Here is a 17,133-nt window from a genome sequence, read left to right as displayed (position 1 = left end):
GGGCACTGGTTAAGATTGATGGCATAATGAATTCCACCAAGTATCAGGCAATTTTGAAACATACCTCATACCTGAAACATACCTCAAGATCCACACAGAAATGGTTCTGTGACAACAAAATCAATGTTCTGCCATGGCCATCTCAGTCGCCGGACCTCAATCCAATCGAAAACCTGTGGGCTGAGTGGAAGAGGGCAGTTGATAAGCGCAAACCCAAGAATGTGAAGGATCTTGAAAGGATCTGCATAGAGAAATGGTCCAAAATCCCTCCAAATGTGTTCCTTAACCTTGTCAAACATTTCAGGAAAAGACTCCATGCTGGTATCCTTGTCAGAGGTGGTTGCACTAAGTTTCTCTATAATTACATTGTTTATATTTTTTTAAGTATTGTTTGTGCGTTGCCAGTCAGGGGTGCCAGTAATTTTGGAGCCCACTGTATGTGGTGATCCGAAAAACTCACCAGGAGAATGTTAGTGCCCAACAGCCTATTGCTCTGATTCCTGGACATGTAAAACCGATCGAGTCGGGCTACACTCACCCTTGCCCCAAAAACCTTCACCCATGTGTACTGTCTTGTGTTGGGATGTCTAGTTCTCCAAGCATCCACTAGGTCAGACTGATTAATGATGTCCCTTAACACCCCCACTGAGCCTGAATGAGGCTCCTCCCCATTTCTATCTTTCGTAAAATCCATCGTACAGTTCCAGTCCCCGCCGACTACCAGCGTCTCCTCAGGCGCTACCTGTGATAGTTCCTGTCTAAGATGCCCAAACGCCCTGTGTTAGGCACCTACACATTTATAAGGACAAAACCCCTGTTGTTAATTTCTGCTTTTACTACAAGCAGTCTAACCCTACACACCTCCTTTGAGGAGCACATTTTTACAGCCAGACCCGGTGCAAAAAGACTGCCACCCCTGCACTAACATTTGTCCCATGACTCCGCACACCTTCCCCTTTCCACCAGAGCCCCCAATCGACTTTATTCACCACATCCTGCAGAAACAACACCTGTACTTTTTTGTTTGTTTTATATATTCACCCAACAAACTCCTCTTTCCGTATCTCTGGCACCATTTATATTAAGCGAGCCTACCCAAAGTCTCCATAAGAAGTCGGACAAAAGCCAGCAAAGAAAGAGACCAATAGAAAGCTTAAAAAAAACAGTGCCAGAAAGAAACTATACATCTAAACAGAATCTGAAGGTATACCCTTACGCACGTTTGTGACCCACTTCCTCAACCTAAAACGTTTCCTGGGTGAAGGGAGCCCTTGCCCCTCGTTTTTCATAGTGTGTTGTACTGATCTTCCAAACTTTCCCCAAACTCAAAAATAAGTCTTTCTCCCTTTATTCTCATTCAGGAACATTGACAGTTCCCTTACCGTGTACTTTGATCCCTCTGCCTCACTGGCTATCAGCTCTGGACCCATTTGAGCAGGAATCTGAAAAGAAAGCTTCATCGTCCTCCTCTTCATCTCCATCTCCCATCCTGACCCCCTTGCCCTTTCTCTCTAGTTGGGGCCTCCCCCCATCACCAGGCAAAGGTTCCTTAGTGCCTTTGACCACACCAGCCTCTCCCCACCCACCTCATTTCTTCTCTCCCTTCTTCCTCTTGCTTGACACCCTCCTCCACCCCCCCTAGTTGCTTGCCCTTCCCCAGTATACTATCCTCATCCACTAGCATAACCTGACTAGGCCCATCATCTACACCACCATCCTTGACATGACTAGGCCCAGCCTCAGCTACACCACCATCTCTAGAATGACTAGGCCCAGCCTCAGCTACACCACCATCTCTAGCATGACTAGGCCCAGCCTTAGCTACACCACAATCTCTAGCATGACTAGGCCCAGCCTCAGCTACACCACCATCTCTTGCATGACTAGGCCCAGCCTCATCTACACCACCATCTCTAGCATGACTAGGCCCAGCCTCTGCTGCCTGCGTCTCATGGTTCCCTGCATGTTGACCTCAATTTCCCCCACTGGCGCTTGTACCTTCACCTTGCTTACGGCCTTTATGTGGGCATGCAAAGCTCTTATGCCCCAAATCCCCACACTCAAAGCACCATAGACTATCTGTGCTGGCAAACCCTGCGTAGAGCCCCTCCCCATGTCTCACTTTAAAATGCACATTTAACTGTTGTGCATTGTTATTCAAAAACATGAACAATTGCCTCCTGAACAAAACAACATGCTTTCTGCCTGAACCTGCCGACCGTACACGAAAACCACTAGCAAACTTACCAAACCGACTCAACTCTTTCCGGATTTGATCATTCGTAATAAAAAGAGGCAGATTCGCAACTACCACCCTAGTCGAAGGAGTCGAAAAAGGAGAAATTGGCACCAACATATCCCTTACAAATATTTCACTACCAGTCAGCCTACACACCAAATTCACTATTTTTATGAATACAACCACATATTTGTTCATTCTGGATGCGGAACATATAAATTCAGCTCCTACCTGTTCACCGACCGCGAGCAGAACCTCCTCCACCTTAACTCCATTCTCAGGAACACACCTGAATCCATGCCGTATCGACAGCATCTCCTCCACCTTAACTCCATTCTCAGGAACACACCTGAATCCATGCCATAACGACAGAATCTCTTCCAGACTGGGCTGCAAAGCCATCATGCACACCACACCATTCAAACCTCAGGAAACTAAAACGCCCTCCTCTTCCTCCATAATACTGTGGGTATCGCTAAACTAACTGTGTGTGTGTGTGAGAGAGACTGCTCACCAACCAAGAATTCACAAAATGGGACAAACACCAAATTGACACTGCATGCAGAATTCTGCAAAAACATCCAGTGTACAACGTAAAACACCAAATAATGCATGCAGAGCAGAATTAGGCCGAAACCTGCTAATTATCACAGCAGTAAGATTTGTGACCTGTTGCAACAACAAAAGGGCAACCAGTGAAGAACAAACACTATTGTAAATACAACCCATATTTATGTTTATTTATTTTCCCTTTTGTACTTTAACTATTTGCATATAATATTACATATGAAATGTTTTTTTTTAAACTTTTGTGAGTGTAATGTTTACTGTTATTTTTTTAATAGTTTATTTCACTTTTGTTCTTTATCTATTTCACTTGCTTTGGCAATGTAAACATATGTTTCCCATGCCAATAAAGCCCTTAAATTGAAATGTTATTGAGAGAGAGCAAGAGAGAGAGAAACAGGAATTGGGGGCGAGAGGGAAGCAGAGACCTTCATTCTCCCAGAGAAGTCATTATCTTCTAGCATTTCATTCAAAAGACTCACTGACCTTTTCCTCAATGGTAGTAATCCCTTTAGGGCCATTCTCCATGCTTCACCCAGCTATATTCTCCGTGGTTCACCCAGCCATATTCTCCATGGTTCACCCAGCTATATTCTCCATGGTTCACCCAGCCATATTCCCCATGGTTCACCCAGCCATATTCTCCATGGTTCACCCAGCCATATTCTCCATGGTTCACCCAGCCATATTCCCCATGGTTCACCCAGCCATATTCTCCATGGTTCACCCAGCCATATTCTCCATGGTTCACCCAGCTATATTCTCCATGGTTCACCCAGCCATATTCCCCATGGTTCACCCAGCCATATTCTCCATGGTTCACCCAGCCATATTCTCCATGGTTCACCCAGCCATATTCTCCATGGTTCACCCAGCCATATTCTTCGTGGTTCACCCAGCCATATTCTCCGTGGTTCACCCAGCCATATTCTCCGTGGTTCACCCAGCCCTATTCTCCGTGGTTCACCCAACCATATTCTCCGTGGTTCACCCAGCCCTATTCTCCATGGTTCACCCAGCCATATTCTCCGTGGTTCACCCAGCCATATTCTCCGTGGTTCACCCAACCATATTCTCCATGCCTTACTCCATAGTGGAGACTGAACAACCCAGCACCACTCCACGTTCTACTCCAAACACTAGCCCTATAACCCTATCCTCTGCCAGGACTTCAAAATAGTCTCTCTTGTACCTTTATACAGTATTCACTGCATTGTATACTGAACAACAATTTAAAAAGCAACAATTTCAATGATTTTATTGAGTTAAAGTTCATATATGGTAATCAGTCAATTGAAATAAATTCATTGGGCCTAATCTATGGATTTCACATGACTGGGCAGGGGCGAAGCCATGGGTGGGCTTGGAAGGGTATAGGCCCACCCCCTGGGGAGCCAGGCCTGCCAATTAGAATGAGTTTTTCCACACAAAAAGGATTTATTGCAGACAGAAATACTCCTCAGTTTCATCAGCTGTCTGGTTGGCTGGTCTAACACAATCCAGCTGGTGAAGAAGCCGGATGTGGAGGTCCTGGGCTGGCGTGGTTACATGCGGTCTGTGGTTGTGAGGCCTGTTGGACGTACTGCCAAATTCTCTAAAACGATGTTGGAGGCGGCTTATGGTAGAGAAATGAACATGAAATTCTCTAGTAACAGCTCTGGTGGACATTCCTGCAGTCAGCATGCCAAATTCCTGCTCCCTCAACTTGAGACATCTGTGGCATTGTGTTGTGTGACAAAACTGCACATTTTAAAGTGGCCTTTTAATGTCCCCAGCACAAGGTGCACATGTGTAATGATCATGCTGTTTAATCAGCTTCTTGATATGCCACACATGTCAGGTGGATGGAATATCTTGGCAAAGGAGAAATGCTCACTAACAGGGATGTAAACAAATTTGTGCACAACATTTGAGAGAAATTAGCTTTTTGTGTGAATGAAAACATTTCTGGAATCTTTTATTTCAGCTGGGATCAATGTCTCTACTTCCAAGTAAAAGGGAAAGCACCCATTGAATGTAAAAGGCTCTTTCAGAGAATCTGCTTCTCTCTCTCTCTCTCTCTCTCTCTCTCTCTCAGAATATGGCATCAGGCTCGTTTTCATGTCTTTTATCACACAATCATTGTTGTTTGTCCAATTCAGACAAATTACCTCTCTCCGAATGGAACTGAGCAACAAAGAAATCCTTTGATGTTAGGAAGGATTCACTATACCCCCCCAAATGGTGTTTATCAAAGCAATACTCAGAGTGAAGTTATCTTATTTTTCCAGAGTGCTGTTGGCATAAACAACAAAGTGAAACAGTCAGAGCCTGTTTTTGTTTTGAACAATTGAGCTTGTCTGACCTTTGGATAGAGAACACCTAATAGCATCAATTGAGCTTGTCTGACCTTTGTATAGAGAACACCTAATAGCATCAATTTACTTAAAATAAATAGTACTCCCCCAGAGGTGTGTGTGTGTGTGTGTGTGTGTGTGTGTGTGTGTGTGTGTGTGTGTGTGTGTGTGTGTGTGTGTGTGTGTGTGTGTGTGTGTGTGTGTGTGTAGGGGGAATGTAGAAGCTTGGTAATAGTAAAAAATATGCTTAAACGCTGGTAGCCTTTCAGACTTAAGAGTGCTCTGGAGAGATGGAGGGATACATGTATGGAGGGATGGAGAGGCATGGGGGCCTTAGACAGATGTGAGCACCTGTTGAGAGATTGCAACATGGACTGTGAAGAGGAACACAGTATGAATTTCTTTATCAAGTCCATCTCTCTCTCTCATTTTGTCCCTCTGTCTCTTGCGCTCTCTCTCTTTCTATATTTTTCTCTCTGGGACATTGCTGCCTGTTTGTCTTCTGTCTGAATGCCCGCTTGACTGACAAAGGCCACTGTGCCTAATCCTCCAAGTGTGTGTGTGTGTGTGTGTGTGTGTGTGTGTGTGTGTGTGTGTGTGTGTGTGTGTGTGTGTGTGTGTGCACGTGCATGTGCCATTGTGACCTTGCCTAGCTTCAACTGTAATTACACGTGTGAAATGTGATGTCTTATTGAATCACACTATAGACAGAGATGGCCTTAGGGTCACTATGGTAACTGTGAAAAAATATAATCCACTCACACTGCAACACTGCAACGACAAACAGGTCTGAAGTCAATGCAACAGGCAGCCATTGGCTAAGTGAGCCTGCTGGAGGGACAGTGGACACCCATGCTGGAGTCCCTAGTATCAACTCATCTGTCCACAACAATATTGAAAAGACGGAAACAAGACCGCCAGATATCAGCTTGTTGTTTATGATTGGGAGTCGTCTGACTGTTGAGCAGCAGAGGAAAACCAGACTAGTCTTATCTGTGGAGAAAGAATGTTGCGTCTTAAATTACACCCTATTACCCATGTAGGGAACTACGATTCCTGTGTGTGTGTGTGTGTGTGCGCGTGTGTGTGTGTGTGTGTGTGTGTGTGTGTGTGTGTGTGTGTGTGTGTGTGTGTGTGTGTGTGTGTGTGTGTGTGTGTGTGTGTGTGTGTGTGTGTGTGAGGATGTGGAAGTCTTGTGCTCTTTCCTATTCTACTTTCTACACTCACATGATATTGAGGTGAGAGGTCAGAGCCAGGTCAGGGGTGGCATATACAGTATAGGGGCTTATGTGGCTCGAGAGAGGTGACCTATCGCCACTGTGTTATCCTCAAAGCGGGCGAAGAAGGGGTTTATGTCCACCATTATTCCTGTACAGAAGAAAGCAAAGGTAACTAAACTAAATGACTATCACCCCATAGCACTCACTTCTGTCATCATAAAGTGCTTTGAGAGGCTAGTTAAGGATCATGTCAACTCCACCTAACTCCACCTTACCTGACACCTTAGACCCACTTTAATGTGCTTACCGCCCTGTCCTGGACTTCCTGAAGGGTTGAAGGTCACTCGTCATCAACAAAACAAAGGAGCTGATCGTGGACTTCAGGAAACGGTGGAGGAAACGCCTCTATCCACATCGACGAGACCACAGTGGAGAAGGTAGAAAGCTTCAAGTTCCGCAGAGTACACATCACTGATGATCTGAAATGGTCCACCCACACAGACAGTGGTGAAGAAGGCGCAACAGTGCCTCTTCGACCTCAGGAGACTGAAGAAATTTGACTTGGCCCCTAAAACCCTCACAAACTTGTACAGTTGAGCACATCTGTCGGGCTGTATCACCGCCTACTACGGCAACTACACCACCCGCAACTGCAGGGCTCTCCAGAGAATGGTGCGGTCTGCCCAACGCATCACCGGGGTTAAACTACCTGCCCTCCAGGACACCTACAGCACACGATGTCACAGGAAGGCCAACAAAAATCATCAAGGACATCAACCACCCGAGCTACGGCCTGTTCACCCCGCTATCATCCAGAAGGCGAGGTCAGTACAGGTTCGTCGAAGCTGGGGCCGAGAGACTGAAAAACAGCTTCTATCTCAAGGCCATCAGACTTAAATAGCCATCACTAGCCGGCTTCCACCCCGTTACCTAACCCTGGACCTTAGAGGCTGCTGCTGGAACACTAGCCACTTTAATAATGTTTAAATAATGTTCACATACTGCTTTACTCATCTCATATGTGTGTGTATATACTGTATTCTATTCTACTGTATTTTAGTCAATGCCACTCCGACATTGCTCAATCTAATATTTATATATTTCTTAATTCCATTATTTTACTTATAGATTTGTGTGTATTGTTGTGAATTGTTAAATACTACTGCACTGTTGGAGCTAGGAACACAAGTATTTCGCTACACTCGCAATAACATCTGATAAATAAATGTGACCAATAATGATTTGATTTTGATTTGATTTAAACGTTGTAAATTATGTCACCATTCTCCTTGATTCTAAGCAATGTTGTACTACTATTTTTATTGACTTGGCCAAAGCTTCTGATACGGTAGACCATTCCATTCTTGTGGGCCGGCTAAGGAGTATTGGTGTCACTGAGGGGTCTTTTGCATGGTTTGACATTTGAAATGTCTTTATTCCTTTGGAACTTCTGTGAATGTAATGCTTACTGTTCATTTTTGTATTGTTTATTTCACTTTTGTTTATTATCTATTTCACTTGCTTTGGCAATGTTAACATATGTTTCCTGTTTCCTGCCAATAAAGCCCTTCAATTGAAATGTATCAGTGTTCCTCCACTGGGCCAAGGAGCTGTACCTCTAGCCTTCTGCTTTGTCACAGACTCATACTGTATCACAACCTGCCATATTACAGGGTTCTCCTCTCCTGATCTACACAACAGGAAAAAACACAGGGAGGATGAGAGGGGGAAGGATGAGAAGGGGGAGTATGAGAGGGGGAAGGATGAAGGATGAGAGGGGGAAGGTAAACAGATGTGAAAAGTGGGGATAGTTTATATACAAAATGTTTATTCATATATTCAGCATCATGTCTCTCTCTCTCGCTCTATCAAATGGGATAGTTGGATAGTTTATATACAAAATGTTTCATATAATCAGCATCATCTTTACACTAACCTCTCCTCCTCTCTCTCTGTCTGTTTCTTGCTCTCTCTGGCCGTCTCTGTCTCTTTCTCAGGGCTGAGTGCAGCTAAGCTGTTGAAGGAGAAAGGGCTGAGTCCTGTGGTTCTGGAAGCTAGGGACCGGGTTGGTGGACGGACCTTCACCGTACAGGTAAGACCTATGTCAGACCAAAGGCCAGTCAATGTGTAATCCCTATAAGAATCAGCTTTACATGTTCATAGCGAAAACATTTTTAAGCAACTGATTTGGTTATAGATTAAAACACAATTGATCTATGGGATTAGGATTGTCCACTGCTTGTCTGATGCACTCTCTCTCTCCCCCTCCTCCCCCCAGAATGAGCAGACTAAGTATGTTGACCTGGGCGGGGCCTACGTCGGGCCTACTCAGAATCGTATCCTCCGATTGGCTAAAGAGTGCGGAGTCAAGACCTACAAAGTCAACGAGGAGGAGAGGCTGGTGCATTATGTAAAGGTGTGTGTGTGTGCCCGTGTGTGTGTGCCCGTTTGCTGAAAACCAGTGTAGGACCAGTATTAGCCACATCTGTCCCTCAAAAACAGTGGCAATTGTTATCCAGGGAGGCCTGAACAGACAGATCCAGCATAGATCCATTGGTTTCTCTGAAACACTGGCCGCAGGGCTTTGCTCCGGCCAGTATTGACCACTTCCATTAGATAACAGATAACTTCCTGCTCTGGCCGTCTCACACTCTAATGCACAGGAAATGCACGTCTCTCTTTCAGTCATGACTATGTTTTGAAAGGACAGAATACTAAATCTAATTTTATTTGTCACATGCACCGAAAACAACGGGTATAGACATTAAAGTGAAATGCTTGCTTATGAGCCCTTCCCAACAATGCAGAGTAAAAAATGAATTAAGCTATATACAGGGAGCACCCTAGGGCAATTGCGGTGACCATTTGCGCTGCCACACCAGCGGTCACGAGTCATGAAGGCAGTCAAATTCCAAATGACTGTTTAGTCACAGTAATTAGATTTCTCCAAGCTCTGATGCTGCTGCTGGTCATTAGTAGCGTACCAAACTTGCTACCTGCCTGGAGAAGTGGTTCTTCCTTTAAAAGTTGCGGCCTACTGCAGCACAGCTTGCGAGGTGCCGCAGAATTCAATGCCACGTTATTTAAGTGTCAGCCATTGTTGCCAGAATGACGCAATTTACCACAATCTACCCCAAACTGTCACGGCATAAGCTCAAAACTTTTAAAGGAAGAACCACTGTACTCAGCACTTTATTGTCCCTCTAATCACTTTGACATCACTGCCAATGTAATCGAAATCTAATCAAACACTTCATGAGAGCCCATGAGCTCATGTTGCGCAACATTTCTATAGGCTATGCAACTGCGGGAGAAAACAGAGTGATGGCCTCTAATAAAAAGACAAGGATCCCATCAGCTTTCTATAGGCTAGGCCTATTATATTTATTTTTCAACTTTCCTAATATTAATCCAACCACATTGTCCGATTTCAAAAAGGCTTTACGGCGAAAGCATAGCATTAGATTATGTTAGCACATCACCTTGACAAGAAAAACCACACAGCCATTTTCCAAGCAAGGAGAGGCGTCACAAAAACCATAAATACAGCTAAAATTAATCACTAACCTTTGATGATCTTCATCAGATGGCACTCATAGGACTTCATGTTACACAATACATGTATGTTTTGCTCAATAAAGTTCATATTTATATCCAAAAACCCCATTTTACATTGGCGTGTAATGTTCAGAAATGTTTTGCCTCCCAAAACTTCCTGTGAATGAGTACATCAATTTACAGAAATACTCATCATAAACGTTGATAAAATATTAAACTGTAATTCAAAGAATTATAGATACACCTCTCCTTAATGCAACCGCTGTGTCAGATTTCAAAAAAACTTTACAGCGAAAGCACACTTTGCAATAATCTGAGTACAGCGTTGAGACACAAAACCAAACCCGCCATTTTGTGGAGTCAATAAAACTCAGAAATAATATTATAAATATTCACTAACCTTTGATGATCTTCATCAGAATGCACTCGCAGGAATACTATACCCGTGTGGCTCAGTTGGTAGAGCATGGTGTTTGCTACGCCAGGGTTGTGGGTTCGATTCCCACGGGGGACCAGTATGGGGGAAAAAAATGTATGAAATGTATTCACTACTGTAAGTTGCTCTGGGTAAGAGCGTCTGCTAAATGACTGAAAATGTAAAATGTACCAGGTCCACAATAAATGTTTGTTTTGTTCGATAAAGTCCATCATTTATGTCCAAATACCTCCTTTTTGTTTGCGCGTTCAGTCCACTACTCCAAATGCAGAAAGCGCGAGAAAAATGTCACGACGAAAAGTAAAAAAAAAGTTATATTTACGCTTGTAGAAATATGTCAAACAATGTATAGCATCAATCTTTAGGACGTTTTTAACATAAATCTTCAGTAATATTCCAACCGGACAATTCCAATGTCTTCAGAAAAGAAAAGGAACACAGCTCACACTCACGTGAGTTCGCACCTCTGAGCTCATGTCATTTCCTAACTCATCTGACGCCAGGCCCTCTTGTTCGCTCCATATTCACAGTAGAAGCATGAAACAACGTTCTGAAGACTGTTGACATCTAGTGGAAGCCTTAGGAAGTGCAAAATGAACCCTAAGTCACTGTATGGGCAATAGGCAATCACTTGAAAAAACTACAACCCTCAGATTTCCCACTTCCTGGTTGGATTTTTCTCAGGTTTTTGCCTGCCGTATGAGTTCTGTTATACTCACAGACATCATTCAAACAGTTTTAGAAACTTCAGTGTGTTTTCTATCCAAATCTACTAATAATATGCATATCCTACCTTCTGAGCCTGAGTAGCAGGCAGTTTAATTTGGGCACGCCTTTCATCCGGACGACAAAATACTGCCCCCTACCCTAGAGAAGTTAAGCACATTGCTTATATTCACCACAGGAGTATAGCCTACCTGGCTGTCATGAAAATAAACCACGGGGAAAAGCGTCCTCCATTCACTATTTGAGTGAATAGATGACATGTATTTTCGATACAGGTGCATGATAATGGTCCATTCTAAATCAAATGTCACACATATATTATGTAGGATATGTAAAGACAAGATTACATCAAGAATAGTCTGATGGGTGATAGTCTATTAGTCTATCACTTGTGAATTATGTATTATCACTTGTGAATCATAGTCACACACCTCATTTAATCTGTCCTTCCCTGTGGCTCAGTTGGTAGAGCATGGTGTTTGCCAGGCTAGCATGGTGTGTGCAATGCCAGGGTTGTGAGTTCGATTCCAATAGTTTATCAACATTTTAAGCTAAACGTTCTGATCTGTTGCATCAGCCACATTGCGTAAGAAGTTTTTTTTTATGCTAATCGTTGTATTAATTTGTGATCTATTGCATCCCACAACTGTCCCAGACTTATGTTTGGAATATTTATTTCTCACACAGAATAGGTGGACTTTTGTACTATGGGGGATAATAGATTGACATAGGCTATTGCTTCTGCTGTTCGTTAGGCCTACTCATTTTGTTGGCTGACTAGAAGTAAATGTGGACAGTTCTTCCAATATCTTCAATATGCACCTCGGAGTTGCATAAGGACCCGTTCAGTTGCGTCCCCAATGTGTCTGTCTTCACCTGAAGCCTTTGAGAAAGACCTGATCACGTGATGGAGAGCCATGTGAGTGAGAGGACTTCCGATTGCACAGCACACTCAGGGAGAAGGGCACATTACATTTTTTTTAGGGTGCATTACGGCCAAAAAGGGGATGCTGCCGTGAAATTCAAGGCATTATCACGTGCTTGTCAAATTGTGAATGAGAGACTATTTGAGTGTGCAGCCTGCACAAAAAACTAAGCAGAGCTCATGTCTTTCAAGCAACTTTTAGCAAATCATCATTAGTCGCATCATGCAGCCTTACAATGTATTAAAAATCTAAACATATAGCCCAACGTTTATAGAACAACTAAAGTAACATTAATAACTATAAAATGAAGCATTTACTAATCGCTCAATACAGAGAATGCTATTCTTCTCTTCTGAAATGGACTACATTTTCTTCATATCATGCATCTTCAGACTTGTCTAAAACAAATGATGGATTTATTGTGAAGGTGTAAGCTATATTACATGGATTTATTAGACTTTTTAAAATGGCTTGTATGCTATATGTGGAAGCCAGGAGATATGTTAATTGTTAAATAACAGTAAATTACCGTGAGACCGACCGACTGTCACAGCCCTAGGAGCACTAGTACCAGATCAATGTGGAGGTGTATGAGGTACATGAGGGCAGGGTAAAGGCATCAGGATAGATAATAATAATAAGGTAGTACCTTGCAAAAGTATTCATTCACCTTGGTGTTTTTCCTATTTTGTTGCATTACAACCTGTCATTTAAATAGATTTTTATTTGGATTTCATGTAATGGACATACACAAAATAGTTCAAATTGGTGAAGTGAAATGAAAAAAATAACTTGTTTCAAAAAATTCTAAAAAACTGAAAAGTGGTGCGTGCATATGTATTCACCCCCTTTGATATGAAGCCCCTAAATAAGATATGGTGCAACCAATTACCTTCAGAAGTCACATAATTAGTTAAATAAAGTCTACCTGTGAGTGTCACATGATCTGTCACATGATATCAGTACATATACACCTGTTCTGAAAGGCCCCAGAGTGTGCAACACCACTAAGCAAGGGGCACCACCAAGTAAGCGGCACCATGAAGACCAAGGAGCTCTCCAAACAGGTCAGGGACAACGTTGTGGAGAAGTACAGATCAGGGTTGGGTTATAAGAAAATATTATAAACTTTGAACATCCCATGGAGAATGGATATGCCACCACAACAAACCTGCCAAGAGAGGGCCGCCCACCAAAACTCACGGACCAGCCAAGGAGGGCATTAATCAGAGAGGCAACAAAGAGACCGAAGATAACCCTGAAGGAGCTGCAAAGCTCCACAGTGGAGATTGGAGTATCTGTCCATAGGACCACTTTAAGCCGTACACTCCACAGAGCTGGGCTTTACGAAAGAGTGAACAGAAAAAAATAAGCAAACATGTTTGGTGTTCGCCTAAAGGCATGTGGGAGACTCCCCAAACATATGGAAGAAGGTGCTCTGGTCAGATGAGACTAAAATTGAGCTTTTTGGCCATCAAGGAAAATGTTATGTCTGGTGCAAACCCAACACCTATCATCACCCCGAGAACAACAGTGAAGTGTGGTGGCAGAATCATGCTGTGGGGATGTTTTTTATCAGCAGGGACTGGGAAATTGGTCGTGGTAAATACAGGTTAATTCTTGAGGGAAACCTGTTTCAGTCTTCCAGAGATTTGAGACTGGGACAGAGGTTCACCTTCCAGCAGGACAATGACCCTAAGCATACTGCTAAAGCAACACTTGAGTGGTTTAAGGGGAAACATTTAGGTGTCTTGGAATGACCTAGTCAGAGCCCAGACCTCAATCCAATTGAGAATCTGTGGTATGACTTAAAGATTGCTGTACACCAGCGGAACCCATCCAACTTGAAGGAGCTGGAGCAGTTTTGCCTTGAAGAATGGGCAAAAATCCCAGTGGCTAGATGTGCCAAGCTTATAGAGACATACCCCAAGTGACTTGCAGCTGTAATTGCTGCAAAAGGTGGCTCTGCAAAGTATTGACTTTGAGGGGGTGAATTGTTATGCACGCTCAAGTTTTCATTTTTTTGGTCTTCTTGTTTGTTTCACAATAAAAAATATTTTGCATCTTCAAAGTGGTAGGCATGTTGTGTAAATCAAATGATACAAACCCCCCAAAAATCTATTGTAATTCCAGGTTGTAAGGCAACAAAATAGGAAAATTCCAAGGGGGGTGAATACTTATGTGACTAGGCATCAGGATAGATAATAATAAGGTTTTTGAGGTAGATATGTACATGAAGGCAGGATAAAGTGACTAGGCATCAGGATAGATCATTGTAAGGTTTTTGAGGTAGATATGTACATGAAGGCAGGGTAAAGTGACTAGGCATCAGGATAGATAATAATAAGGTATTTGAGGTAGATATGTACATGAAGGCAGGGTAAAGTGACTAGGCATCAGGATAGATAATAATAAGGTATTTGAGGTAGATATGTACATGAAGGCAGGGTAAAGTGACTAGGCATCAGGATAGATAATAATAAGGTTTTTTAAGGTACATATGTACATGACGGCAGGGTAAAGTGACTAGGCATCAGGACAGATAATAAAGAACAGAGTAGCAGCAGCATGTGTTTGTGTGTGTTGTGTCAGTATGCGTGTGTGTTATGTGTATATGTAGTGTATGTGAATGTGTGTGGGTTCTGTGTGAGAGTGACATTGTGTGAGAGAGAGTGTACAGTATATATAATGTATATGTAGTCTTGTGAATGTTCAAAGAGTCAGTGCAAGATAGGGTCAATGCAGATGGTCCGGGTAACCATTTAATCAGATAACCACTAACTGGTCATGCTAGAGATGACGGACTAACTGTGCCTTCTAGCCACAACCCTAACCCTAATCCTAGCTTCATGTCCACATCCCTGTTCAACCCTAGACTAGGTATCCCTTTTTCCCCTTACCCCTTAGCCTCAACCACAAACCTAACCTCTACTCCACATAGTTGCTCATAAGTTCTGATGACAATATGGTCCTTTCCAGCATGGCCATCTAGTGACCACCCACCCGTGTGCCCAGCCTCTCTGGAGCATTAGCAGTGAGCATTAGCAGTGAGCGTTAGCGACTGGAGATGCTAATCTCTGCCTGAAGGAGTTTTCTAATGTGGTTTCTCCTCCCCAGAGTGGCCCGGAGAGAGGGAGGAAAGAGAGAGAGAAAAAAGAAAGAGCTGCATCCACCCCCCTTCTCTTTCTTTCTCCCCCCCTCTCTTTCTCTCCTTTCTTTCTTTATTTCTCTCTCTCCCCTCCCTCTGTCCCCCTCCCTCTCTATCCTCTCTCTCCAAGATATCCCTCATATATTATTAAACTAGTAGCAGCATTATTCTTAACACACAGTATTGTCTACCTCCATATTAGATTGGTCCCTCTGGCTTCAGCCTTATACCCAGGTTAACCTACTCCCTCCACTGTAAATCAGCGGGCTCTCTGAACTGGTTTCTACTGTATGGGACTCATCTCAATACCCTTCCTGTGTATGAGGGAGGATGTTGGCAAACGCTGAAACCATAAAAACATGGACTTTGGAGTCATTCACTCTCAATCACACACACATGAGCAGACGTGCGCACGTAGGCCTATGTACACACACACACTAGTGCGACCCCCCACCACACACACACACACACACACACACACACACACACACACACGCAGCAGTAAAGTAGAATGCACTTTGAATGCACAGAGTGGTCATGTGGAGGATGTCACAGGGTTCCGTGGTTTTCTCGTGGAAGAGCCCTCTGGCACATGACATCATTCAACCCTGCTCTACTAGGCATGCCCAGAACCACCCCTACATCTCAATAGTTTGCTTCTTTCCTCATCTCCTTCCTTTTGTTATAAGGAAATGTATTTCATTAGTCTTGTACTGTATAATATTTGTGGATTTATTATGGCCATTGAACCAGAGAACAGTGTGTTAAGGGACAGTGGCCTGGTCCCAGGCTACATAGATCTGGGACCAGGCTATGTCATGTCTACTGCTGTTAAATAACAGTAGGCCTAGCTTCAGTAGACAACCCAAACCCTAGCTTTATCTCTACATCCCTGTTCAACCCTAACCCTAGATGTATCTCCCTTTTCAACCTTAACCCTAGCTTTATCTCCCTGTTCAAACCTAACCCTAGTTTTATCTTCCTGCCAAGTGCTCTTTAGCACTTGGCAGTCCAGTTCTGTGAGCTTGTAAGGTTTACCACTTCGCGGCTGAGCCGTTGTTAGTCCTAGACGTTTTCACTTAACAATAAAAGCACTTACTGTTGACCGGGACGAACTGACTTGTTGGAAAGGTGGCATCCTATGACGCTGCCACGTTTGAAAGTCACTGAGCTGTTCAGTAAGGCCATTTTACTGCCAATTTTTGTCTATGGAGATTGCATGGCTGTGTGCTCGATTTTATACACCTGTCAGCAACGGGTGTGGCTGAAATGTATTTATTAATATGTGAAACTTAGCCAAAATACAAAAACAATAAAGAATAAACAAAATGTGACTAAAGAGGTGCTACATGCACTAACTCAAAATAATATCCCACAAACACAGGTGGGAAAAACAACTACTTAAATATGATCCCCAATTAGAGACAATGATGACCAGCTGCCTCTCAACTGGGAATCATATAAAAAAAAACAACATAGAAAAAAGAAACTAGAACCCCACATAGAAATAAATAAACTAGATAAACCCCCCAGTCACGCCCTGACCTACTCTACCATAGAAAATAAGAGCTCTCTATGGTCAGGACGTGACAGAGACAGTGCAAAGATTTAAATAAAAGGTCAATAAAGATACAAGGTTACCTCAGGCCGTATAGCTACAGAGCATTCAGAAAGTATTCAGACCTCTTGACTTTTTCCACATTTTGATACGTTACAGCCTTATTCTAAAATGGATGAAATCTTTTTTTCCCTCATCAATCTACACACAATACCCCATAATGACAAAGCAAAAACAGGTTTGTAGAAATGTTTCAAATGTACTAAAAATAACAACTGAAATATCAAGCTTGAAACACCTGTATTTGAGGAGTTTCTCCCATTCTTCTTTGTAGATCCTCTCAAGCTCTGTTAGGTTGGATGGGGAACATTGCTGCACAGCTATTTTCAGGGTTTCTCCAGAGATGTTTGATCGAGTTC

The 17,133-nt window shown here is 43.1% G+C and overlaps 1 protein-coding gene across 1 annotated transcript in view; it reads left to right on the top strand.

Moving 5' to 3' along the window:
* LOC115161306 (amine oxidase [flavin-containing]) overlaps nt 1–17,133 on the top strand; it is a 60,053-nt gene that overhangs the window by 20,649 nt on the left and 22,271 nt on the right. The window contains exons 2-3 of the mRNA XM_029712193.1: nt 8,360–8,454; nt 8,641–8,778. Coding sequence (XP_029568053.1) covers nt 8,360–8,454; nt 8,641–8,778 — 233 coding nt within the window. The remainder of the gene's footprint in view (nt 1–8,359; nt 8,455–8,640; nt 8,779–17,133) is intronic.

Source organism: Salmo trutta, chromosome 24 (assembly GCF_901001165.1).
Source record: "Salmo trutta chromosome 24, fSalTru1.1, whole genome shotgun sequence".
NCBI classification, from domain to species: domain Eukaryota; kingdom Metazoa; phylum Chordata; class Actinopteri; order Salmoniformes; family Salmonidae; genus Salmo; species Salmo trutta.
This window is presented reverse-complemented; position numbering and strand designations above follow the sequence as displayed.